This window comes from Zingiber officinale, chromosome 1A (assembly GCF_018446385.1).
Source record: "Zingiber officinale cultivar Zhangliang chromosome 1A, Zo_v1.1, whole genome shotgun sequence".
Taxonomy (NCBI): Eukaryota; Viridiplantae; Streptophyta; class Magnoliopsida; order Zingiberales; family Zingiberaceae; genus Zingiber; species Zingiber officinale.
In genome coordinates this window covers 39,349,867-39,375,396 of record NC_055987.1, presented here as the reverse complement: position 1 = coordinate 39,375,396, position 25,530 = coordinate 39,349,867, and the positions used below count along the sequence as shown (strand labels likewise).

Here is a 25,530-nt window from a genome sequence, read left to right as displayed (position 1 = left end):
GCAATGCTCCTAAACTCATTTAGAAGCATAAGTAATGAGCGGTATCTAGCAACACATCATTACTACCCAAGTTATAAGAATGTTGAGATCCAACATCACCTTGTGACTACTAATTGTGACTCTTCACAATATATGACAATGTCCTTCTATCCTAGACATCTAGATTGATTAATGTGAGGCATAGACCGTGTCATCCTCTAATCAATCTAAATCTTGAACTCCAAGTAGACTCACTCAATCAAATGAGCTCAATATCTCATATTGACTCATTTGGGTATGGCCATGCACTTCGTGGTCTCATTCTATCAAGAATATCGATGTCACTCCCGTCATATAGGAGGGATAGATTCCATCTACATCACTCACATCCCTCTGCATAATTCGTTACATACCTAGTAATCGCCTTTATAGTCCACCCAGTTACGGGTGATGTTTGACGAAGCCAAAGTACGTAACTCCTTATGTAGGGAACCATGGTGACTTCAGGTCCAAGGACTAGTAGTTATACTAATAGCCACATGAGAAAGTATATGGCACTCATATAACGATTCATGATACTTTCTCATGGCGGGTCATTCAGTATACATTCTCCAATGCATACCCATGTGTCAACTTGATATCTCCATATCCATGACTTGTGAAATCAAGTCATCGAGTTGACCTACATGCTAGTCTCGTCGCATTAACATTGTCCCTGAATATTAATACTCGACTAGGAATGATTAAGAGTAGTGTTTCCTATATCATCTCACTATCAATTCAACCAATCGATTGATATAAGTAAGAACCTTCTACTCAAAGACGCTATTATACTTAGTTATTTGGCACTAATACAAGTAAGTATAATAACCAAAAACAAATGTCTTTATTTATATACAAGAATATGATACAACGAGTTCATACAATAATCATCAAATGATTGGCTCTAGGGCTCTAACTAATAAGAACAGTAGAAGAAAGCGGAGCAATAGTGAAAGCACAAGAATGAATAATGAATAGCACATACCTCCACCGGTGCATGGACTCCCTCCCCCCCTCCCCCTTTATATAGTGTCCCGGTGGGCGACATGCACGCTCCTCAAGGCGCGAGCACGCTTCCCCCAATTGTCCTATGAAAGGATATATCAGAAAAGTATCTCTAACACCATACCTTAAGAAGGCATGTAAATCTCTGATGAGATAGTAGAAGCTTCCGTCGTACGATCCGCCTGTTGACCATGCCCTATTATTAGTGGCATTACCTTCCAAAGGGATATTAAGAGATACAAGAATTGCCCCACTGTTCAGTCGAGCAGGTTAGTCGCTCGGTCGAGACTCCTCCGCTAAGTCAACCTTTGCTGCTTTTTCCCATAGTGACTTAGTTTAGTAGATTATTTTCGCCCGACCGGATAAGCGCTCCAATCACCATAACGTTCCTCTAATCCATAATGAGCATCTGATGTTTTTGCCATAATGATCCTGCCAAATGGGCGTTCTGCTCAAACAAGTCACCTGGCAGATCGAGCACTTCATGCTCGATCAGCAGTTGGTGTTGCTTTCCGCTGATCATCTTTGGTAGGACCGCTGATCACGTTGACTACCTAGACTTTGAGTTCTGCGTCGATTGCTATCTCTACATTTGATCTGTGTTGGGTGGGTCCTTTTTATCGTCACATCAATTATCATAGTTGATTATCAAATTAAGCCGTGTTTAACACGTGATGATTTTTTTTTATGGTTATTGGTCTTTAATTGATTGATTGGTAGATGTTTAATTGGTAGCTTATGTCCGTCACTTTAGCTGATGTGATGATCGGATAAAATTTATTTTACAATTTTTAGATGAGTGATTAATTATTGTGGAGATTAAAAAATTTATAGATTTTCCTTGAGTGATTTTTTTTAACGTGGGAAGAATACTTGAGGTGAGAATTTAAATTCCAGAACGTGATAAATCTGATGAACGTACGAATTGCGTGAATGGCTTTATTTAGTTTTAAAAGACTTACCTATTATATGTTGCGCGTGGATATTTTTTCACATCTAATTATTTATATTATGTTTTTATTAATTTAAATTTATGGTTAATTTGTTATATATTTAAAAGCCTCAGATATGCTTTGGATGTGTAAATTTTCAATTCAATGTTCCATTGTTTTTATTTAAATACGAAGGTGATAAAATTAAATCTTTTCTAAACAATAACATCTTCCAATGCTCTGTTTTTTTGTTCTTAACTTCCTATAACAAAATTAAATATACTAATTCAAACTTTCATATTTTAAAATGCTTTCTAAAGTCCCATTAATTATCAAAATATTATCTGAAATTAAAACTGAAGTTGCTAGTTAGGTTGTATAGTAAAAAATATTTACAATTAATAAAATCTTTAAAAACAACAAATTTTGAAAAGGGTTTAACAGATTACTACATTATATATCAATTTGACTAACACATTATCCATGAGAAACGCAACTGATGAAAAAACATTATGAGATTTTATAGATGTATAAATAGCAATTGGTTGGCTAGAATGAAAGGTATCAAGTGCCAACTCCACTTGCTGGCTGTGTTTTGGAATCATCAAATGGGTTGGGTGGCATAGCAGCGTTTGAAGAAGACAAGCTTGAACAAATTTAGCTCTCCAAAACTTGTAATATGCAGCAGTAACCAACAATCTTCTCACTATTTCTCATGCACAATAACAACGTGATGACGATTCAGCAACAAGATAAAAACATGGATATCATGGGGGAAAACAGCTACCACTGCACAAACACAAGAAGCCCTAGATCTAGCACGAGTGAGTCTGGTAGGCCAATCAGAATAGAGTGGAAAGAGCTTGCAGTTGCTTCAGAGAAATTACAAAGCATAACAATGGTGTTGTTATAGCAAGTTCATTCCGCTTGTAGACAGTAAAGCTGGCGAATGTTCCCGGACGCTGCAAAAGGATTCGATCGAGTTAGGGACCTTGTTTAACAATCACTTGCATTATTAAAAGTAAAATTCACAGAGAGTATGATGGTATTAAATGCCTCACTGCATGATGGTGAAATACAAGGTGTATGATGCCCAAAGTATAGAGAGACCAAAATTTCAAGATTAAGCCCTGTGATGAAGTCTAAAGGTATGTTATCATAGCTCTCACCCACACTCCCTCTCCTTTATTCTTCCTTCCATTGCTTGTGACGACCCTCTTTGGCACTCTCCCTCTCCTTTATTCTTGCTTCCATTGCTTGTCACGACCCTCTTACTTATGTAACTCACCCGATTAACTTGTCATACCAACTATTAGCCTAACTCAACAAGTCACTAGTCACTCCCTCATCTAAGTTTATAAATCAGCTCACAGGTTATCATATGAGATAATCTGAGGTGTCACAGTTGCTCGCTTTTGCTTGTCAATGTTTCAAGAACCAGACTGATATTGCTTCAATGAGCCAGATTTGGACATGTGCTTCAAGATATGGAATCAGATTGACAGAACCAGCGAGACCAGGTACAACTGAGCTCAACATGGATTTGTGCAAGTTAAATAGGTTAAGTGAATACAAGTAAAAACTGATGCCTAGATGGGTTCTAAAACAGGTCTTGGTTTATATTTTAAATGCATTGTCAAAATGTATAAAGTTAATACCATAGGCCATAGTTCAAAGGACACTCTATGTAGACTACAAATTTATAGGACACGAGTGGATGGACTTGTGCATGGAGTTTTATCAGTCTGGATAAGTGGGAAGCTAGAAAGTACCATATAACCAGTCTTTAAAATGTGCATGAAGGGCGGATGCTAGTTCTCGCTTCCGGGTTTCATCAACTGGCGCATCTCTGATAGCTTGTTGAACATCAAGCAAGTTTTTATGCTGGAGAAATCATACAACTAAGCATTTAGAATTGGAAAAAGTAGTATAAGTGAAACATAGCCATGGTACAAATAAGCATAAGAGAAGTTACCTTCTTCTTCTGGGATGTTCTGTAGGTTTCAGGCAAGGGAAATGGGTTGTACTTTGTACATTCTGGTGATTCGGCTCCAAACCAGTTAGGAATCTGAAGAAAACCATATTCTAATTTCTTAGCCAAGTCAAAAGAATGTGCAAGCTTGTCTATGTCTTTTCAATCCAAAGCTATAGCTCGCAATTATAGCCAATGAAATTTAATTGCATACCACAGTGATGCTAATTTCAAGAACTAGATCCAAACGGAAATAAGGTCGGCATACCAAAAAATTAGTAAATTGATCAGGGTCAATGCATGTGGCTGACTCAGCTTGAATGTCAGAAACTCCAGCAGGATGAGATAAAGGGTCATGAGGATCGACCATCCCCAGCACCAAGGGTTGGTCCCATTTATTGACACTAGAATCGATGCCAGCTTGAGCTAGATGCTGTTCCAGTTGTGAATAATAGGTATTAAATGGCCCCACCTGAAAGGAAGACAATAAACAAAAAAAAAAATAGCAACACGCTATGCATTAGCCTACTACTATGGACGACAAATGTGAAGTTGCTAGATGCAAAGAGAAAATAAGCATCAAGATAAATATTTGAGGCAATAGGTTGTTACTTGTGTCACAATGGTAACAATCTGGTAAAACTGATTTATACTGAATGAATAAGGAGTTCTTACCCTAGTCTGCTCGACACAAAAGAATGCTTCATTCAGTTTTTATTATTTGTAAGAGCATTGCCACTGAAAAAACTACTCTTTGAGAAATATTTAGAAAGGGGGGAATTCCCTAAGATAATTTTGAGAGGGTTAGAAGTGGCTTATGGATACTAACACACGAATTCAAACTTAGTTTGAGCAAATAGTTAGCAACACTAACTACTAAGTGGGACCTGGTTTTGTCAGGGATAGAGAATTGGGATTAGTCTGTTCTTGTGAAAAAACTTGGGGCGTTCTATGTGCTTATGTATGAAAGAGCTTTGAATGCAAAATTACATATTCTGACGCCAAGCAAGATAATGATGATGATAATGCGAGAAGAGAAACCGAGGAAAGGAGCAATTCATCATTTACCAAAAAAGAAAATTTTATTCAATATTGAGGATGAATCCTTAAATAGTTAAATAGGTTTTTTAGATAAACTCCAAACCCAAATAAGGATAGAAATCCTAATATATACACCTCAATTTCCATCTTGTAAAGAAAAGAGTATTTGCCATAAAATGGAAAAATAGAATTTACCAAAACAGAACGCTTAATTAGTCTAATCCTAACCCATGAATATCCGGCATACCAAAAATACCCTAAATACCATAAAAATTAAATTACTAAATAGTAAAAATATATTCGAAAGCTCGGATGAGGGGGCCTAAACAGTGGTTTTGGGGCCCGAAACTTGGCAATTACAGTTCCATAACAACGTAGATCTTCTAATTCTACACGCATGACTGCTGACAGCCTGATTCCGAATCCTGAGTTAAAAGTTATGCCCCTTTGAAGTTCAAAGGGTTATATTGGATTGGGTTGGTCCTGCATCAATCACCTCGGGTTGAAAAGAACTCGCCCTCAAGTTCATAGTAGTCTCATCAGCATCCACCGAATAAGGAGTCAAATGTTTCACATTGAAGACATCACAAGTCTTCAAATAACTAGGAAGGCACAACCTGTAAGCATTGTTGTTGATCTTCTGCAGTATCTTACACGATCTATATATCTCCTTATTTCTATTATCTGCTTTACCACTATACGCATCTACCCGCTACCTCGCTGGTATCATAGCAAGGTTTTAAAAGATGCATATGGTAGCGTAAAACTTCTAATGGCAAGGTACAAAAGGAAGGATTGAGGAAGGTTTTAGCATACTCCTATGCTTCTACTAAATTAAGACCTTTATGGTTAAATTTGTTTTCTTTGGAATGATGGTATTATGCAAATCAGGTGATTGCAAAAGGATACGACCTTAACTTGGCAATAAGGCAAGAGGTCGTAGTAAGCCCAAGGGAACCCCTACATGAGCATACCTGGTAAGGAACTCCCCTTTCCAAAAGAAACTTATAAAATCCTAGATGTCTGAAAAATGGAAAAAAGCAATTAAGGAGTGGTATGAAAACTCCCGAACGTCTGACCTAGAGTACCTTTACCTCACTTCAACCACAAAAGTTACTCCCAATCAGTTAGCTAACAATATTGTTGTAATCTACGATAGGACCTGTTTATCTTCCCGTGTCCATCTCAAAACCTTTAAACTTATCCTAGAGTACTGTCAATCCCTTAAGGAAGAAGTTATCAAACTTAAAACTGCTTTACAAGATTTAATGCTTATATATACAGAAAACAAGCCACTAACAAAACAAGAAATCTGAAGCTTGGTCATTGAAATCTCGGGACAACCTAAGCCTGCGGAGGAAAGAACTCTCAAGATAACAAAAGAACTTAACAAAAAGCTTGAACAAGTGGAAGGCTTGCTCCACAATCTTGAAAGGTGGATCGCTTCATGAGCAGCTACGCCCTAACAAAGAACACCTCATCATACAAAAATAGTTGTCAAGGCCACTGAACAAATCGAATCCCTAGCTATTGGGTTCACAAGACCAAGTGACTTTCAAGGACCAACATCCGGAAGTACAGCCATCATCAAACAGAATGACACTCAAGCTTTAGCTCTTAGTTCAAGTTGCCGAAAGTATTAAAGACATCCAGGCAGACCTCAAAACATTACGAGCAAACAAAAGGAGGAGTTTCTTCATCTACCTTGCCTGAAGATTTAATTATCAAATTGAAAAATTTGTCTTTAGGCCCTTCGGAGAAGCCAAAGGAGGGACGGGGAAAGCTCCACGTCTTCAGAGACCTGTACAAAATCCTTAAGGAAAAGCAAGAAAAGCTTAAGAGCTAATGGCAACAAGGACCATGACGGAGCAACCACCAACTCCCCTCTATGATGATCAGATAAGAGAATACAGAAGGAACCAAAGAAGACTATATAACACCATACAAGCCACAAGAAGACTTGGCCGAAGACTTTTGGGGAGATCCAATACTGCACAAACTATTGAGCAACAAATTGATCCCCAAACAGAGCTACAACTGTCCATGCAAGAAAGGGCAGCCTTGGTTCCTGCGGAAGTCCTCTATCACTCAAGAAGAGATGACGCCAACCATCGAGTTTATATGCACAGATCGGAAGAGTCAATCCTAGTAACAGAAGACAACCAGCTTGATCGAGCCTTCATACAAGAAGAAAGCTACCTTCAGTTACAGAGAAGCAAAATGAGGTACATCCACCTGGGAGTGATACAGGTACGAATACAAACACTGCACAAAAATGAAGAAGGTACAATGACTTTAGTAGTATTCAAAGATAATCGCTGGATGGGTGACTAGGCAAATCTTGCAACCATGGAAATTGATCTCACCCATGGTATCCAGTTAGTGTATATTATACCTAACATCATGATAACTATAGGTGATTTTTATAGAAATATTCATCCTCACTAGGAGATACGACCAGTGGCAACATGGAGAGGCTAATCTTCTAATAAGACGAGGGTTAGTTGGAAGGCTCTCTAATACCCCAAATGTGGGCTTCGCTTACGAAGTCCAAGGAGTAGTTGATTATTTAACCAGCCACGGAGTCCAAGCACTATCTGGTCAAAGATATTCTACGACAAGCCTGTAGGGTTTAAACTGGGTAATCAAACCCACACAGGTATGCATTGCTATGAACCCGCAAGAGGTCAATAGCAGAACCCTAATGGATGGACGTATATCCTCAAGCTTCAACAATTATGTCGCTTCAACATCAACTAGACAACCAAGCTACAATGAAAGGGATGAGGAAATTCAAAGCGATGAAGAAACCTTCCAAACACTGGATGTTCTAATCGAACAAGCTCCAAGTGTCTTCGTCGCTGGCAATGATGAGTATCCTAAAGAAACTCATCAACAAGAAGCCTTTGAAGAATATGAAGATGCTCAACCCTGCGTCCTAGTACATAAAATCCCCTCACTAGCCAAAATTCCTAAGCAAAAATCTAATGGTGCTGCAGGATTCGACCCGGCTGCAAGTGAGCCATGTGTTATTGCAGCCCGAGGAAAAGGCAAAATTCCCACGGGACTTCAAATAGAAATTCCATTGGGTAGTTATGGAAGAATTGCTGCAAGATCCAGTATTGCATGGAATTTGGGAATTGACATAGGAGTGGGAGTTATCGACAGCGACTATAGAGGTGAACTTATTATTATGACATTTAATCACTCTGATGTCCCTGTCCGAATGCAACCAAGAGATTGCATTGCTCAAATTATTTTTGAGAAAATCCTGATACTAAACATTTATGAAGCTCCAAGCCTCACCCAAACAAGTCGAGGAGATGGCGGGTTTGGCTCAACATCCAAGGCGCTACAACAACCACCTCCTATAATTTCAAAACTCCTACCAAAAGAAAAACATATGATCTCGGTCTTGTTCGAGGAGCATAGCCTCCCTCAGGAAGGTCTGGAAGAAAATCATGCAAGAGATACAAGCCTAGGGGCCACTGTACTCCGGTCCATGGACCTTTCTCTAGACAATTCTGAGTATGGGGAAGAGCTCATTGATCAGATCTGTTATATGGCAGCTATTACCACGCCTATGGAAGACCCTCGCCAACCAATATGGGACTCATATTCAGATGATGAGGATTGGATTAACCCATTTGCAACAAAAGATGGTGGGACAGAAACCTAATCCCAATCATCCACTAAACTTATCACTACGGGGTATGAAATGGAATACCCTAGTTTAAGGTGTCTTGTGGAAACCCAATCAGAACAAATTTACTCCACAAGCACAGTGGTATCTCCTTATAATCCACCCCAAGACACCATGATGAGGCCACCAGGCTATCCATCGGCAACAACAAAAGTGGAACCAGGCCCATCCCAGCCCACCTTTGAGCGGAGACCCGTCGATACCAGGTTCACCAAAGACAAAAATACTGAAATGTGGACTTTGCCCTCAACTCGGCAACAAGGTGGAGCAATATTTGTTATCCCAGAGCAAATTAGACTATTTCATGACGTATTCTCAGGCTGGGAATCTATCACGAAGAACCATGTAGCTAGCCAAGGTTTCACAAACCCAAAGGATAAAATAGAATATATGGAAAATCTCCTGGGAGAGATTGAAACGCTAGAGTGGGTTCAATGGAGAATGAACTATCCTGCGGAATATACCGCATTAATAGAGATTGCAGATGGCCGGGAAGGAACCCAAAACATACTATCCCCGGTGCGAAGGGTGTTCTCTTCTGAGGATCTGACACAAGAATCAACGGTCATCTAGGATACAGCCTACCACGACCTGAAAAAATAATCCTGTGACAATGTGAAAAACATTGTCCAATATATGAATGATTACATGAGGCTATCATCTAAAACAGGATGACTTTACACTGGACCGGAGCTCTCAGAGAAATTCTAGTTAAAGATGCCAGGAGAACTTAGAAATAAAATAAAAGAAGCCTTTGATACTAAGTACCCAAGCCTAACCATTGGCGTATTTCCAAGAATCCTCTTCGCATATAAGTACCTGGAGCAAGAATGCAATGATGCAGTTTTTAAGAGATCTCTAAAGGATCTATCTTTTTGCAGCCAGATGTCAATTCCCGGATATTACAAGAACCAGAACCAAAAGAAATTTGTAATCCGACGGTCCAAGACTTACAAGGGCAAACCACACGAATCTCATGCCCGAATAGATAAAAGAAAGCACTTGGTTAAAAACAAAAAGTGCAAGTGCTACGTGTGTGGCCAAGAAGGGCATTTTGCCAAAGAATGCTCTAGTTTAGAGCAATGATCGCACAAAAACAAAAAGCTAAATGGAAAACTAGAAGCGTACAAGTGTTGTTGCAAGAATGCTTGTTGTGTTTAGCTCCTTGTACCAAGGCTATATTTATAAACTTGATCAGGGCGCCTGAAGGATAAAATTTTATCCCCTTCGCAACGGATCGCAATCAAACGTGATCCGGATAAAACTTCGTTCCGAGCGCCCAAAAGGATTCCGAACGCCCGGACCAAGAAAGTCAACGTGGTTGACTTTTCCATTCCGGGCCTTCCGCTCCGGCTCCGCTCGCTTGAATGATTTCGGCCATCCGGAATAAGGATCACCCGAACCCAACTTCTAGCCTTCTCCTCGAGCAAGCTTCTGCTCCGGCTTCTCGTCGCGCTGAAACGTCGCGCGACTCCTCGTCTGCCCGCGTTCTCTTCCGCAGCACCTCGTACTTCAGACGCACCGAGCCCGTCGGCTCTCTCCCGTTACATTCTTCTCGCTAGCTACATCTTTTGCTCGACTCTCTGTGCTCCTAAATTCCTGCACACTTAGACACAAGGTTAAACACAACAAAACCTAACTTAACTTGTTTGATCACATCAAAACAACCTTGGGGTACCAACAATTTAAACCCTGCAGGCTTGTCGTAGAATATCTTCAACCAGATAGTGCTCAGACTCCGTGGTTGGTTAAATAATCAACTCCTCCTTGGACTTCGTAAGCGAACCCCACATTTGGGGTATTAGAGTCTTCCAACTAACCCTCATGTTATTAGAAGATAAGTCTTCCCATGTTGCCACTGGTCGTACCCCTAGTGAGGATGGATATTTCGATATTCCTATAAAAATCACCTATAGTTATAATGATGTTAGGTATAATATACACTAACTGGCTACCATGGGTGAGATCAATTTCCATGGTTAAAAGAATTGTCTGGTCATCCATCCAGCAATTATCTCTGAATACTACTAAAGCCATGACCTTCTTCATTCCTGTGCAGTGTTTGTATTCGCACCTGCATCACTCCCAGTTGGATGTACCTCATTCTGCTTCTCTGTAACTAAAGGTAGCTTTCTTCTTGTATGAAGGCTCGGTCAAGCTGGTTGCCTTCCGTTACTAGGATTGACTCTTCCGATCTGTGCATATAAACTCGATGGTTGGCGTCATCTCTTCTTGAGTGATAGAGAACTTCCGCAGGAACCAAGGCTTCCCTTTCTTGCATGGACAGTTGTAGCTCTGTTTGGGGATCAATTTGTTGCTCAATAGTTTGTGCAAAATTGGATCTCCCCAAAAGTCTTCAGCCAAGTCTTCTTGTGGCTTGTATGATGTTATATAGTCTTCTTTGGTTCCTTCTGTATTCTCTTATCTGATCATCATAGAGGGGAGTTGGTGGTTGCTCCGTCATGGTACTTGTTGCCATTAGCTCTTAAGCTTTTCTTGCTTTTCCTTAAGGATTTTGTACAGGTCTCTGAAGACGTGGAGCTTTCCCCGTCCCTCCTTTGGCTTCTCCGAAGGACCTAAAGACAAATTTTTCAATTTGATAATTAAATCTTCAGGCAAGGTAGATGAAGAAACTCCTCCTTTTGTTTGCTCGATTAATGCTTTGAGGTCCGCCTGGATGTCTTTAATACTTTCGGCAACTTGAACTAAGAGCTAAAGCCAAGTGTTATTCTGTTTGATGATGGATGTACTTCCGGATATTGGTCCTTGAAAGTCACTTGGTCTTGTGAACCCAATAGCTGGGGATTCAATTTGTTCAATGGCTTTGACAGCTTCTTTGTATTGTTTTTTGTTAGGGCGTAGTTGCTCATGAAGCGGCCCACCTTTCAAGATTGTGGAGCAAGCCTTCTACTCGTTCAAGCTTTTTGTTAAGTTCTTTTATTATCTTGAGAGTTCCTTCCTCCGCAAGTTTAGGTTGTCTCGAGATTTCAATGGCCAAGCTTCGGATTTCCTGTTTTGTTAGTGGCTTGTTTTGTATATATAAGCGTTAAATCTTGTAAAGCAGTTTTAAGTTTGATAACTTCTTCTTCAAGGGATTGACAGTACTCTAGGATAAGTTTAAAAGTTTTGAGATGGACACGGGAAGATAAACAAGTCCTATCGTAGATTACGGCAATATTGTTAACTAACTGATTGGGAGTAACTTTTGTGGTTGAAGTGAGGTAAAGGTACTCTATGTCAGACATTCGGGAGTTTTCATACCACTCCTTAATTGCTTTTTTCCATTTTTCAGACATCTAGGGTTTTATAAGTTTCTTTTGGAAAGGGCAGTTCCTTACCAGGTATGGCTCATGTAGGGTTTCCCTTGGGCTTACTACGGCCTCTTGCCTTACTGCCAAGTTAAGGTCCTACCCTTTTGCAATCACTTGATTTGCATAATACCATCATTCCAAAGAAAGCAAATTTAACCATAAAGGTCTTAATTTAGTAGAAGCATAGGAGTATGCTAAAACCTTCCTCAATCCTTCCTTTTGTACCTTGCCTTCAGAAGTTTTACGCTATCATATGCATCTTTTAAAACCTTGCTTTGATACCAACGAGGTCTTCCGATCCTTCAACTTATTATACTCACCACTAGGAAAACAATCACAAGTTTATATAGCTTTAGATAAAATCTCCAACCTCAAAACATAGCTATTGACGATGACTATCAACCTGAGTCTTGTACTTGATATTGCTTTCAGCAGTTTCACCTGCTCATGAATGCCCCATGCTCTGTCATCTCATCTATTTTGAGACTAAACGGTCCTACACGTGGAACAAGAGCTAATTCTAGAACCCCGGATAGGTTCCGCCCATAGACCTTCTCAAAAGGACTAAAACTTGTGGTCTTATTTCTTAATCTGTTGTAGGCAAACTCTGCTTAAGGTAACGCCAAGTCCCACTGCTTCGGCTTAGTTCTTGTGAAACATCTTTAAAGATTATCGAGACTCTGATTCACCACCTCGGTCTGTCCATCTGTCTAGGGGTGATAGGCACTGCTAAAGTTCAACTGCATGCCCAATTTTTCCCATAAACTCTTCTAGAAATAACTGATGATCTTGGCATCTTGATCTGAAATCATGGATCGAGGTATGCCATTTAAATGCACGATCTTCTTAAAGTAAAGATAGGTAATCCGGACAACATCTATAGTCTTCCTCCAAACTACAAAGTGTGTCATCTTTGAAAATTTGTCAGCCACAACAAGAACTTAATTTAAGGCTCCTTGGGTGCAGGATAATCCTAATACAAAATTCATGCTAACATTAAACCAAGGAGCATCAGGAATAGGTAGAGGAGTGTGCAAGCCCGCATTGGTGAGAATATCCTTAGACCACTAGTATACATAGCATTGGTCTACAAAGTGAGCTACATCACTAGTTAACTTGGGCAAATAAAAACCAACAAAAATAAGAGCAAGGATCTTGTCACGACCGAAGTGTTCGTGATTATGAAGCTCACTGATAATATACTGCCTTAAATCTCGAACGCACAATTGTAATCCACGAAACAGATGATCATTATACAAAATAAAATCATAGCAACGACCATCGTGTACCTCCTAAAATATCCTTCCAAATGAAGAGCAATACATGTCTGCAAAAACCTCGAAGTTGAAACTTTGGTACTCATGGTGGTAAGTAATAAAGAGCAGTGACTTAGTGCATCCGCGACACAGTTCGGCTCCCAACTTGGTGTCTTAGCGTAAAAGTGAACTCATGCAAATATGCCACCCACTTGGCATGCTGCCTACTCAGTTTGCGTTGACCATTGATGTACTTCAAGACTTCGTAATCAGTAAACAAAATGAACTCCTTTACTAGGTAGTGACGTCAATACTTCAAGGATTGAACAATGGCACAGAATTCTAAGTCGTAGGTAGAATAATTCTTCCTGGATTCAGATAGTTTCTCACTGAAGAACGCAATCAGACACCCAGATTGACTCAGAACGCCCTCTATACCAGTGTTATAAATGGCGGTCAAGGCGACCGCTTAGGCACCACCTAGGCGGAAGGCAGGCATCAACTGCACCGCCTCAGGCTGAGGCGGTATTTTAGGCGGTAACTCACCCTCCGCCACCACCACACATGGAGTCGTCATTGCTACCGTTTCGCCACCGCGAAACATTCAGATGCATGATTTAGGCCCGACAATGAATTCGGATGCGTCGTGCAAGCTCGGACGCAGCGTCTGGTCCTGCAATGTATTAAGACGCGTCGTGCAAGCCCGGACATGTCGCCCGAGCTTGGCGACAGGCCCAGAGGCATCGCTTGGGCCCGACAATAGACCTCGACACGTTGCTCAGGCCAATGACGCGTTCGAACTTGTCACGCAATCCCGACGATATGTCAAACTTGTCGCCCAACTGAAACAGAATACGCGAGTAAGTTGTAAGTTAGGGTTTAATTAAATTGCTTTATGTTAATAATTTTAATCAACTCCTAATTATGATAGGGATAATTTAAATAAACTTAATTAAAACCTAATAAAATTATTCTATTGATTATATATATATATATATATATAATATTTAATTTTAAATTAATATATTGGATTAAAAATAAATATTATAAAGAATAATAATTATTTATAATATTATGTATAAAAAATAAAAAATATTCAACCGCCTAGATACTGCCTAGGCATCGCCTAGACGGCCGAGACAGTAGGCAATCATTTACACCATTGACCGCCCCACCACCGCCTGCCACCATTTACAACACTACCTTATACTAATGTCGGATGCATCACACTTAACCTTGAACACTTTGTAAAAATCAAGAAGTGTTAGAACTGGTGCATCAGTCATCTTCAGCTTAACCAGTTGAAAGCTAGCCTCGAATTCTTTGGACCACTTGAAATCCCGTCCCTTAAGACTCTCAGGGATGAGAGCAATCAAAGTGCTGAAATTCCAGATGAACTGGTGGTAGAAAGAAGTCAAGCCATGGAAACTTATGACATCGTGCAAAGTCCTTGGCTGAGGCCACTCCAAGACTGCATCTATCTTCGATTAATCTGCATATACACCATCAGTAGACACAATAAAGTCAAGACAAGTTATCGATGTAATAAAGAAAGAACACTTCTTGTTGACAAATAAGCACTCCGTTTTCAACTTCTCAAAAACAACACGGAGGTGATCGAAGTGTGATGCCCAATTCGGATTGTAGACAAGAATGTCATCAAAATAAACCACCATAAACTTTTCCATAAAAGACCGTAAGATCTAATGCATAAACCTCATGAACGTGCTCGGCACATTGGACAATCCAAACGGCATGGTCATCCATTCATATAGCCCATGTTGCGTCTTGAATGTTGTCTTCCATTCATCTCCAAGCCTTAGGCCTTCTTCTGATCTTATGGTAGCCGCTTTTAAGGTCAATTTTTGAGAAGACCCTAGAACCAAATAGCTGACCCAACATGTCATCCAAGCGGGGAATTGGAAATCTATACTTAACTATAATCTTGTTGATGGCTCGATTATCAACTCACATATGCTACGAACCATCCTTCTTCAGCACTAGTAGGGTAGGAATGGCGCAAGGGCTCATGCTCTCACAGATACAGCCCTTCCCTAGTAATTCCACCACCTATCGTTGCAATTCTTCAACCTCCTTGGGACTGAGGCGATATGTTGGTCGATTAGGTAAACTCGACCTCGGAGCAAGGTCAATCTGATACTAGATATCCTGCATGAGCAGTAGCCCCGAAGGAAGATCCTCTGGCATCAGCTCATCAAAATCCGTTAATAGCTGCTATACTTCAACTGGTAGTGGTTGGGGCATCACTCTGGTAAGGTAGCAAGGTATACGCAATGCCTCCACTCTCCATCTCATCTAAGAACCTAGGTATAGAAAGCATATTAGTAGTTTTGGCGACCGGAATCGGAGTGTTTCTTCTCACCACGGTGCCAACACAAGCTTCTTTTCAAGAGTAAGTATTCTTCCGTCTATCGTGGATATCGCGCCGATCGTACTGGCAAAGGGGACCCAATAGTACATGACATGTATCCATGGTCAACACATCATATCAAGCGTTATTAAAATATTTGCTAACAATTGAAAAAGGTACGAGGCATGTTACCTTGCTATCTTTATTTAGCCACAACTTATATGGCTTAGGATGACAGTCCGCCTTCAATTGTAATTTCTGGACAGCCTCCTCGGATACCATGCTCTCACAACTGTCGTTGATAATGATCATCTTGCATACTTTTTCCACGACAGTGCAAATAGTGTGAAAATATTAGTTGTCAGCCACTCATCCCCCAAGTTGCCTCTGAGAGCCAACAAACTCTTGCTCACGACCAAAGTCACATGGTCATCATCGTAAAGCATGTCGTCAGCTTCATACTCTGGTTCGTTAATGGCTACTGTCTCTTCTGTCATGTTTTTATCGATCAATAAATTTTTATCTTTCGGATCAACAAGTGCAAATTTCCTGTATTGGCTTGCCCTATCTCCCTGTTCACCACAACGATAACACCTGTTATCTAATAGGGGGTCTTAGAATTAACCTATGGTGGTTGCTGCTACGAAGGATGAGAATCCTGAGGGCAAACTAGTCAATTGTTTTGGTCGCCTCTAGCCACGAGTTTCCGATTCTAGTATTTTTCAACAACCCGTGCACATTGGAAAGTCTCAAAGACCGCCCACAACGAATGAAGGATGAGAGCATCTTGCAAGGAATGGCGCAACCCCCTAAGTACCGAGCCTATTAGATTCAGCAATTAAATAACATATAAATAATGATGTTAATTAAGAAAATATCTTATGAAATTTTCTGAGAATTTTTAGAAATTTTTTTTAATTTAAACAGAGTTCATGTGACATGTTTAAGGGGATGAATCTATTAGACTTAGAGAAAGTCTATTTGGATTATCACTTATGTGGGAGTTAATTGATCAAATAACCTCTGTGTGTGTGTGTGAAATCCTAGGTTCCTTTTCTTATTTTTCCCCGATTCATTCCTCCACCTGACTTTCTCCCTCTCCCTTCTCCTCTCTACGTCGTTGCTGACTCTCTCCCAGCATCCAGCCACGAGCTGCCCGCCACCCGAGCGCCACCCGATCTCCCCTCTCGTGGTCGCGAACACCAAATGCTCGCCAGAAGCTAAGCATCCGAGTCCTTCATTCGGTCATGCCCTAGCTTCGATCCACCGCCATTGTCGTCCATTTCCATGAGACCAATCAACGATGTAGTAGCCATTGTCATCACCGGAGGCGACGCTATCGACGGTTGCAAGAGTCGCAGAGCCTCCTCTACCGTCGCATATACTCCTCCCGAGCCCCTTTCCTCATAGCCTCAGCCACGGTCAGTGAGATCAACATCGACCCTCTCCATAGTCAAGGGTCACTGAAGCTTGAAGCTGGCTTCCACCATTGACGTCACTATCTATTCTCCCCGATTCATCGCACCACTACACCTTAGCCCCAGTTGTTTCTGATCATAGGTGATCCGCAATTTCGCAACCACTAGCAACAACCTCTAGATCCTTCACCAAGCAGTTGCAAATCTAGGTTGGGGTAAGATGTGCGTAGAATTGGATTAATACCAACGGAGGCGACGCTATCGGCTGTTGCAAGAGCCGCAGAGCCTCCTCTACCGTCACGTCTACTCCTCCCGAGCCCCTTTCCTCATCGCCTCAACCATGATCAGTGAGATCAACGTCGACCCTCTCCACAGTCAAGGGTCACTGGAGATTGAAGCTGGCTTCCACCATAGACGTCGCCATCTATTCTCCCTGATTCATCACACCACTACACCTTAGCCCCAGTTGTTTCTGATCGTAGGCGATCCACAATTTCACGACCACTAGCAGCAACCTCTAGATCCTTCACCAAGCAATTGCAAATCTGGATTGGGGTAAGATGTGCGTAGAATTGGATTAATACCAAATTGAATCTATTGTTTTGTTTTGTTGCATTGGATCGATTTCCATTTCTAAAATTGAAAGTGTTAATTAGTGAAAAGAGGATTGATTTCATTTCTGAAATTGAAATTGTAAATCATAAGGGGATGGTGTTAGGTTGATTTAGGCCATTTGATTTGGAAGACAGTAGATCCACCTAGCTCCGGTCACGATTGTCGACAACATGTTCTTTGACTGTGGGTCAACTAAGAAGCATCCGGACTTGGGTGAGTTTACAGTTGTTTTCATTACTACATTGGATTTGATTAGTGTGATGATTAGTGGTGATTGATTGTGGATTGTATTGATTGAGGTGAATAATTAATTAGAGTTAATAATTTAGTTAAATCTGATTTGATTAATGAATTAGATTAAGTATCAGATTTGATGATTAGCAATTGATCATGTGGATGACCGTATGTTGGGTTTATGATGCTTAATAGTTGATTTAATGGATTAATTGGGTTAATGAAGGTTTAACTCTAATTTAATAAATGGATTGGTTGAATTAAAGGTAATCATTAATGAAGAGTGAAGTGTTATATGAGTCTATGATTAATCGAATTAAAGATTAATTAAGAAGTCAGTTAATTAAGTAATAGATTAATTAATTAATAGGTTGACATATTGATTATAGATCCTTAGTTTTGCCTCGTATCTTGTATTGGTAGGATTCGAGGTGGATGTGATCTCTCGGACTTGAAGACGGTTGGAACGATCTACATATAAAAGCGGATACTTTCTTCCCTTGCTTTCATAGTTCATTGCCCTTAGTGCATGATCCTGTTATTTGTATTTATTGCATAGTATTTTACCTTGATATCCACCCTATGTTACTTCCTAAGTTGATCTTTCATTGTTTGATCTTATATTTTAGTCTATTTTGAAATTCATGCAGTCTTATTATTGTCCAAGGTATTTGTGAATATTTATGCTCAGACTATCATGCTAGCGATGTTATACCATAACATAGATGTAGAATATTGAGCTAAGATACTCACTTGACATTTATCCATGCTTGAGTGCTAGTAGCACCACACCGTAGTGTAAGATATCAAGTATCTTACCGATCCTCAGCCCTATACGTTGGTAAGATCATACTGTAGTGTAGGATATCGAGTATCCTACGAGGCCTTGTTTGTTATTTATGCTCAAGCCTAAATGCTAGTGAGGTTAGACTCTTCTATCAATACATTGTTAAACCCAGTGTCGACCATTGTCTCTCATTCGTGGTTGAGAGAGTCGTCAACAATCATTGTTATACTTGATATATGCTAGTGAGACCACACCACAGTGTAGCTAGCAGAATTCACTCTTGAATGTGATTATTACTGCTTACTTATCATTTCTGATTTGTAGACTTAAATATCTTGTCTACGGGACTATCCGTGGTAAAGCATTCTCCCGCAGACAGTGGCTATTTATTTATCCTGTCTTCCGACGGAACCATCTGTGGTAGAGTATTCTCCTGCAGACAGTGATTGTTTACATGCCCTGACTGCCCACGGGTCCATCCGTAGTAAAATGTTCTCCTGCAGTTAGTGGCTGGGGAGCTAAACAGCTACCTCATCCTGTCCTTTCACGGACCATCCGTGGTAAAGCGTTCTCCTGCAGACAGTGGCTAGTTATATATCTATCTTGATTGACCATGAGATCCATTCATGATAGTAGTTTGAGCTAGTCAAGACTTGTTATATGCTTGTTATGCATATGTTCGTGCAGGTTTAGAGGTACAATATGTACTCATGATTTATTGGTCACACCTGGTTAAGCATGTTAGTGTAGTATTATTATTGTTGATTATGCTTCTAGTTAACAAACAATTACAACGACACTCTTATTTTGTAGTAAGTGTTTTCTTGAAACTGTCCCCTTTTATCTCATGTTATTATCATGCACTATCTTCTTGTACCTACAGAGTATGTTATACTCACTACCTCTTGCTCTCCCTTTGTTTCCAAGTTAGCATGTAGATGACATGTCGTATCGCTTAGAGGTCCTGGCTGTCAATCCCACATCGCATCGAGAGTTTTTGTTTCTGCTGTTACTCTTACCCGTATTTTAGCTTTCTGAACTAATTCATGTATTGTATAACTTGTGTGTGGATTTCTGGACTTGTAGTGTCCTTTTGTCTGTTATGTATTGGTTGAGGTAAGTCATACCGATACGCAGTCCAGTTTCTTGTTTTCGTAGTTGCGTTTGTTTTCAGTCGTGTGGGTTGTAGATATTATCTTGTATTACCTTGTGGCAATGTATCCAGATTCAATTATCATTGTTACAAGGAAAATGCTGTCCGATTTTCGTCAAACAACCTTACCCCCGGGGCGTGATAGAGCCACCATCTGCTCTTCCATCTCGAATAAGTCGTTTTGGATGATCAATTGGAAGAACTCATCCATATATTCGTCGACAGATCTCGCACCATGTCTTAACGAGCGAAGTTGCTAGACCAAAGTTTGGGTGTAGGCGAAAGAAAGGAAGTGTTCCCTCATCTTTTTTCTTCATCTTCTTCGTCAGTTATTTGGGGTTGGCTCTATCTATCTCGCAAGCACCGCATCTGCTTCCACCACACGCCGATGTTCAACCCTCGAGTCTGATGGCAATCAGCTTCACCCTCATCCGATCTAGAACTTATTTATTGGCAAAGAGTCGCTCCACTTCATTGAGCCAATCAACGAAGTCCTCTACTCGTAACATACCAGAAAATTTAGACAGTTCAACCCAAAAAACTGAGGTCGCCATAGGGCTCCTCCTGACTACGGCACTCTTGGTATGTAGCCTACTGGTAATAAGGGTTCTCGAAAGAAGACTCAGATCCACAATATGAGATCTCACGATCCTCAATAATTCGTGTAGCCTCCACTAGATGTTGGGTTAAATTGCCTCTATAAATCATTATGTTATGAACGCTACGACCATGATGCGAGGCTTCCTCAGCTGAAACCTATATGTTGTTGTGACCGCGACTACGACCACAACAACCTTCCATTGGATCTGACGCTTGATTTCCTCAATCAGACACTGTCTACTCTGATACCAACTGACGCTGGACAGGATAGCGATTATCCGGGCTAACGAGAAGAAAGATTTGAAGAGAAGGCAAGAAGAGAAATTGAGAAAACAAGGAGAAAATTGTCATTTACCAAAAAAAAGAAATTTTATTCAATATCGAGGATGAATCCTCAAACAGCTAAACATGTTGTTTATATAGACTTCAAACCCTAAGAACCAAATAAGAAAAAAAAATCCTAATATATAGACCTCAATTCCCATCTTATAAAGAAAGGAAAGAATTCTTTCCAAAAAAAAGAAAAATCCTAACAGAAAGAAGTTACCAAAATAAGATGTCTAACTAGTCTAATCCTAACCTATAAATGTCAAACATACCAAAAATACCATATATATCATAAAAACGAAAATTACTAAAAATAGTAAAAATATGTTCGGAAGCTCAAATGAGGGCCTAAAGGATAGTTTTTTTGCCGCAAAACTTAGCGGTTACAGACTCCATAACAAACATAGATCTTCAAATTATGTACACGTGAGCACTAATAGAGCCTAATTCCGAATCCCGAGTCAAAAGTCATGCCTCTTTGAAGTTCAAGGAGTTAGATTGGATTGGGTTGGTTCTGTATCAGATTCATTTCTAATTTTTGAGCAAATGTGTAGTGAAAGTTCGAGCTAAGTTTAAAGTGCTAAGTGGTCAATGAGGAAACATAAAAATAAGATTTCTAACTTTCCCACTAAAGATAATAAATGTTGATCTTTCCACTGAGCTATACCTTTGGTCATGATTCCATAAAACCATTGACAAGTTGTAGGTTTCCGACAGTTTAAGCCCAGAAACAATGTGAACTGTAATGTCCAAACAAAATAGTTTATACTTTTATAAGTTTATCAAATTACTTGTAATGCCTTCAGAACAATCAAAAATCTGAACCTACTGTCATAATCAGAAAACTTTATCGGGATACGTAATGTCTGCTGACAAAAATAATACTTCAGAATATTAGACACAACATACTATATCAACAATAAAATTGAATGGATTATGTAATATGGATATATCACTACCATCAATATCTTGTAGTGTTTAGTTATCTCTACCCATTGAAGTCCTTTTCTAGCTATTCAAGAGACACTTCCTTGAGAGATAAAGAAAACAAAAGCAAGCAAAAGAAGCATACTTGTAACTTGTGATTATCGCCAACAAGAAGGGGTTGTTGATTGACTCCCAAGTAAAATACACACTCACGACAGTTTGCAATACACATGCGTTTCGCAGCTGCAATGATCTGTACCCTTTCGCAGTGCTCCACTTTAACAGACTAAGACAAACAACAAAAAGCGACCACTGTGAAAAAAATGAAACCAGAAAACCACATATATTAAAAATTTACAAACCAAAAGTGAATAGCATATACATCGGTAGTAAGACATTACATAAAACAAAACAGATCTTAATAATTGTTGATCCTTATAAATAGAATTCCAAATTAGCTCCAAAACTATTATTTTTAGTAATAAAGGTCAAGGAAGTATAATTAAGATGAAATCAGAAGGCATATCAAGTAATGGAAAAGGATAGGAAATTCCAAAGCTGCTCCAAGAATCATGTGGTGTCTACATAGCCATTAAGTGCTCCACTGTTCCAGATGATGGAACTCCAAAGAGAAGAACAAGTGGGAATACGAGACATATATCTAAATTTTTAACTTTCAATTTACCAAGTATTTATATTATCTACATTTTAAAAAGGATGCTTGTCTGAAGACCTTCCTTTTAATAAAATTAAAACTTATCTATCTACAAAGTTCCTAACTTCTGAAAGAGTATTCAAAGACGATGTCAAATTGAATATAAGGATAAAATTTATCACAGGAAGCATAGATGAGATTTAAATAAATATTAGGATTAATACTATAAGAAGTTACCTTCGACAAAATATTTGGAAATACCTACTTTGTGGAAAATCTTCTAGAGCTCTAATGCTGCATATGCTACATGCTATAAACTGAGAAGTGATAACCATAATGGTATTGGAAATTCAGGATAGGCATACAACATACCTTACCAACAGCACCAAGAAGGATAGTTGCATCCGAACATCCATAAACTGTGGCAAGCCTCAGCGGTGCCAAGATATAAATCACTGAATCATGGCAATTTAACACCTGCAGTACAACAATTTCATTCTTAGATAAGACCTAGTAAATATGATTCCAAAACACTAAAGCCAGGCTGTACTAGAGGTACAATTGTGCTGGAACTTGAACCATAATACAAAATAAGAAGCAGTGTAATGGTTTTAGAAGTTGATTTTGAGATTCTCAACAAAGGAAAGAAGTTCTAAGGATACCATTATCCATAACATGTGAAAAAAAATCATTGGAAAAAATCAGAAGCAGTGCATTTAGTAAAATGCCCACAAAATTGTTATTGATTAGACCACAGCCATACAGAAGCAAACAAGTATTCATGATATACAAGACGTGAAACAGCAATTAGCTTGCTCACTAAAACTTTACACCTTCAGTTCATGTTGGTGACGAATGTAAACTTCTCTAGTGTAATGAAGTTAATTGAAACAGATATGATTAATATGTTGGCTTATTTTTTTACATGCTCCGGTAGATAGAATTAAAATTGAAACTTAAATCCATTAAAAAATTGAATTGAATTCTCAACCACCCTACACCCTATAGTTGAGGCTCTCATAAGCAAATATACATATACTTTTCAAATCCACAATCAAATATGTATCCACTTAACAAAAGGCGGGTACAGAAACATTTTCCAGTCTCCACTATCTTTTTGCTTTTAATTTGATGCAATAGTTGACTACTAGCTGCCTGACACCTCATAGGGATTGGATTGTCAAGCCATTCTCTAAGGTCTAGGTTGGTCTTGAAATCTGATAAGAAATAAAGATTAAAAGTCCAGGCCTTGCCTTTATAGAATTTCCTTTCATATCACATGGCTGCTTGACAACAGAAGCTTTTGATATACCTTCCACAAAAGTTACATTTATGGAGTATGCTGAATTAGCAGGAACTGCGACCCCAGAAGGAGAGCCACTGCTTTGGGTCTTTGAATGGCTTGCACATGCATCTGTCATATACACATCAACATCTGCAGGATTTTGCATGCCATTTTCTTTTGTTACTACCTTCTCAGCATTGTGATCCAGTGAAGCAATTATGTTTTGAACAACCCATTCATGGACTTGGGCGGCAGGAACAGGAACAGCTGGCATGTCTGGATCTGAATTAGCAAAAAATGGAGCTCCTTGGGTCAAAGAAATTCCTTCAGAAAAATGGAGGAGGAAACCAAGGTGTTCAAATCTTTCCATTGTCAAAACCTGTAAGCCAATTTTTCCAAAAACTAAAAATGTTGTAACTTAAAAACTAGAAAAAATAGTACAATTGCAATATTGAAAGAACTTAATCATTTGCATCGGATAATTACATGATATGGGCATATATGAAAATCCTAAGAAAAAAATGCAAATGTTTGAGCAGTTCATGGTGAGCAAATGTAAGCATTAGTCGTTATACTTCTAAAGACCTACATCTGAAGAGTGTAAAAAAAAAAACAATTAGTGAATTGATCAACCCGAAGCTCTCACTAGTTTTAGGATTCTGCAATAAGTAAATGAACATGTAATCTACTGGTATCAAACTGGTTCAGCTCTACCCAGATTAAGACTTCTTTATCATCTCAGATTCCTCCCGTTTTACAAATTTGGCTAAAGATTATTTATTCTGCTTCATGCGAAGAATAATCAAATAAGATTCTAACGACAGTAAGCAGACCATTTTGTCCAAAAAAATCATTCAAGTTTAGAAGATGAAATAATAAGAAAATGAAACACAGCTGAAAGTGAGGACAACGTTTATGGGAGAAGGCATTTGAGAGAAAAGGGAGGGTCGATCGCAGAAATTTTTTAGATATTTGAGTGAAACAAACCAGAGATTCGTCGCCATCTCCTTCAACAGTCTCAGCCAAAAGAGCAAGTATATTTCCCATATGCTTCTGTATGTATGACAACTGATGAGCCTCTTCATCTGCTTGTGAAGGAAACCTGCGACTATTACTTCGTACAAGCTGCAATGTGAGGAAAGCGAAAGCGCATTTTCATTTAAACCGGAAGAAACAAAGCAGCCTTTTATCCAATAACCGAAGGATGGAGAGACCAGGGATTCAAGACTGGTCACCAACCTGAAGCGGCGAGAGGGCCGACAGGTAGCCGTCGAAGGCCGAGGTGGAGGGCCAGACATCAGCGACAGCAGCCGAGTCTTTGTGAGGGCGGGGAACAAGCCGCTTGTAGGACTGGATGTAGAGGAAGAGGACAAGGTCAAGGACGTCGGCGGTGCCATCCGGAGCCGGATCGGAGTGGAGGACGGAGGCGAGGGTGTCAAAGGCGAGACCAGCGTGTTCGAGAGAGATCTGGAGGGCTTCTGCGAGGGCGGGCGCATCGACACGGTGTGGAGAAGGGACGGATCTCCGGAGGAGCTTGTCGGCGAGCGGCCCGAGGGTTAGGGTTCCATCGGAGAGGATGAGCTTGGGGATCGGGAGGAGACCGTGCTCGAAGGGCTCACGACGAGGGCGGAGGAGTGGCTTGGGCCCACCACCGCCGCTGTCCGTCGCAATCGAGGGCTCTACTTTGTCGTCGACCATCGCGGCCGCTAATTGAAGTGGAGCTAGCGAAGAGAGAGAACTACTTAAAGCAACGACAGTAGTCACGAATCGAGTCTCGAAGAAGAAGATTACTTAGCGGGTCGCCAATTCAGATATCGGTACCGGTTAAGATTAGCTGTCACTGTCATTTCACGATGGAGATTCACGAACCTTTCTATTGATTTTAAGCTTCCGGTTTAAGCACTGAACTAGGATCTC

At 39.9% G+C, this 25,530-nt stretch overlaps 1 protein-coding gene across 2 annotated transcripts; it reads right to left on the bottom strand.

The window, feature by feature from the left end:
• Positions 1–2,638: 2,638 nt before the first annotated feature.
• LOC122023502 (TBCC domain-containing protein 1-like) lies at positions 2,639–25,396 on the bottom strand. 2 transcript variants are annotated; one of them, XM_042581629.1, is made up of 9 exons: positions 24,853–25,395; positions 24,601–24,738; positions 23,582–23,992; positions 22,701–22,805; positions 21,819–21,959; positions 4,199–4,402; positions 3,934–4,026; positions 3,731–3,842; positions 2,639–2,920 (listed from the first exon to the last, which is right to left on the bottom strand). In XM_042581629.1, the coding sequence occupies exons 1-9, from the start codon at positions 25,309–25,311 to the stop codon at positions 2,877–2,879; spliced, it is 1,707 nt and encodes a 568-aa protein (XP_042437563.1). In that variant the 5' UTR covers positions 25,312–25,395; the 3' UTR covers positions 2,639–2,876. The 2 variants fall into 2 exon arrangements, 1 of the variants encoding a protein (XP_042437563.1); XR_006123163.1 differs by lacking the exons at positions 2,639–2,920; positions 3,731–3,842; positions 3,934–4,026 and adding an exon at positions 6,676–7,170 and having other exon boundaries at positions 4,267–4,402; positions 24,853–25,396.
• Between the last annotated feature and the right edge of the window lie 134 nt (positions 25,397–25,530).

Excerpts from the sequence above, each read along its gene's own strand:
- LOC122023502 (XM_042581629.1), bottom strand. The coding sequence starts at position 25,311 with ATGGTCGACGACAAAGTAGAGCCCTCGATTGCGACGGACAGCGGCGGT. Across the intron at positions 23,993-24,600 it reads GAGATGGCGACGAATCTCTG|GTTTTGACAATGGAAAGATT; the intron begins GTTTGTTTCACT and ends ATTGGCTTACAG. Across the intron at positions 4,027-4,198 it reads ATCAATTTACTAATTTTTTG|ATTCCTAACTGGTTTGGAGC; the intron begins GTATGCCGACCT and ends GGTTTTCTTCAG.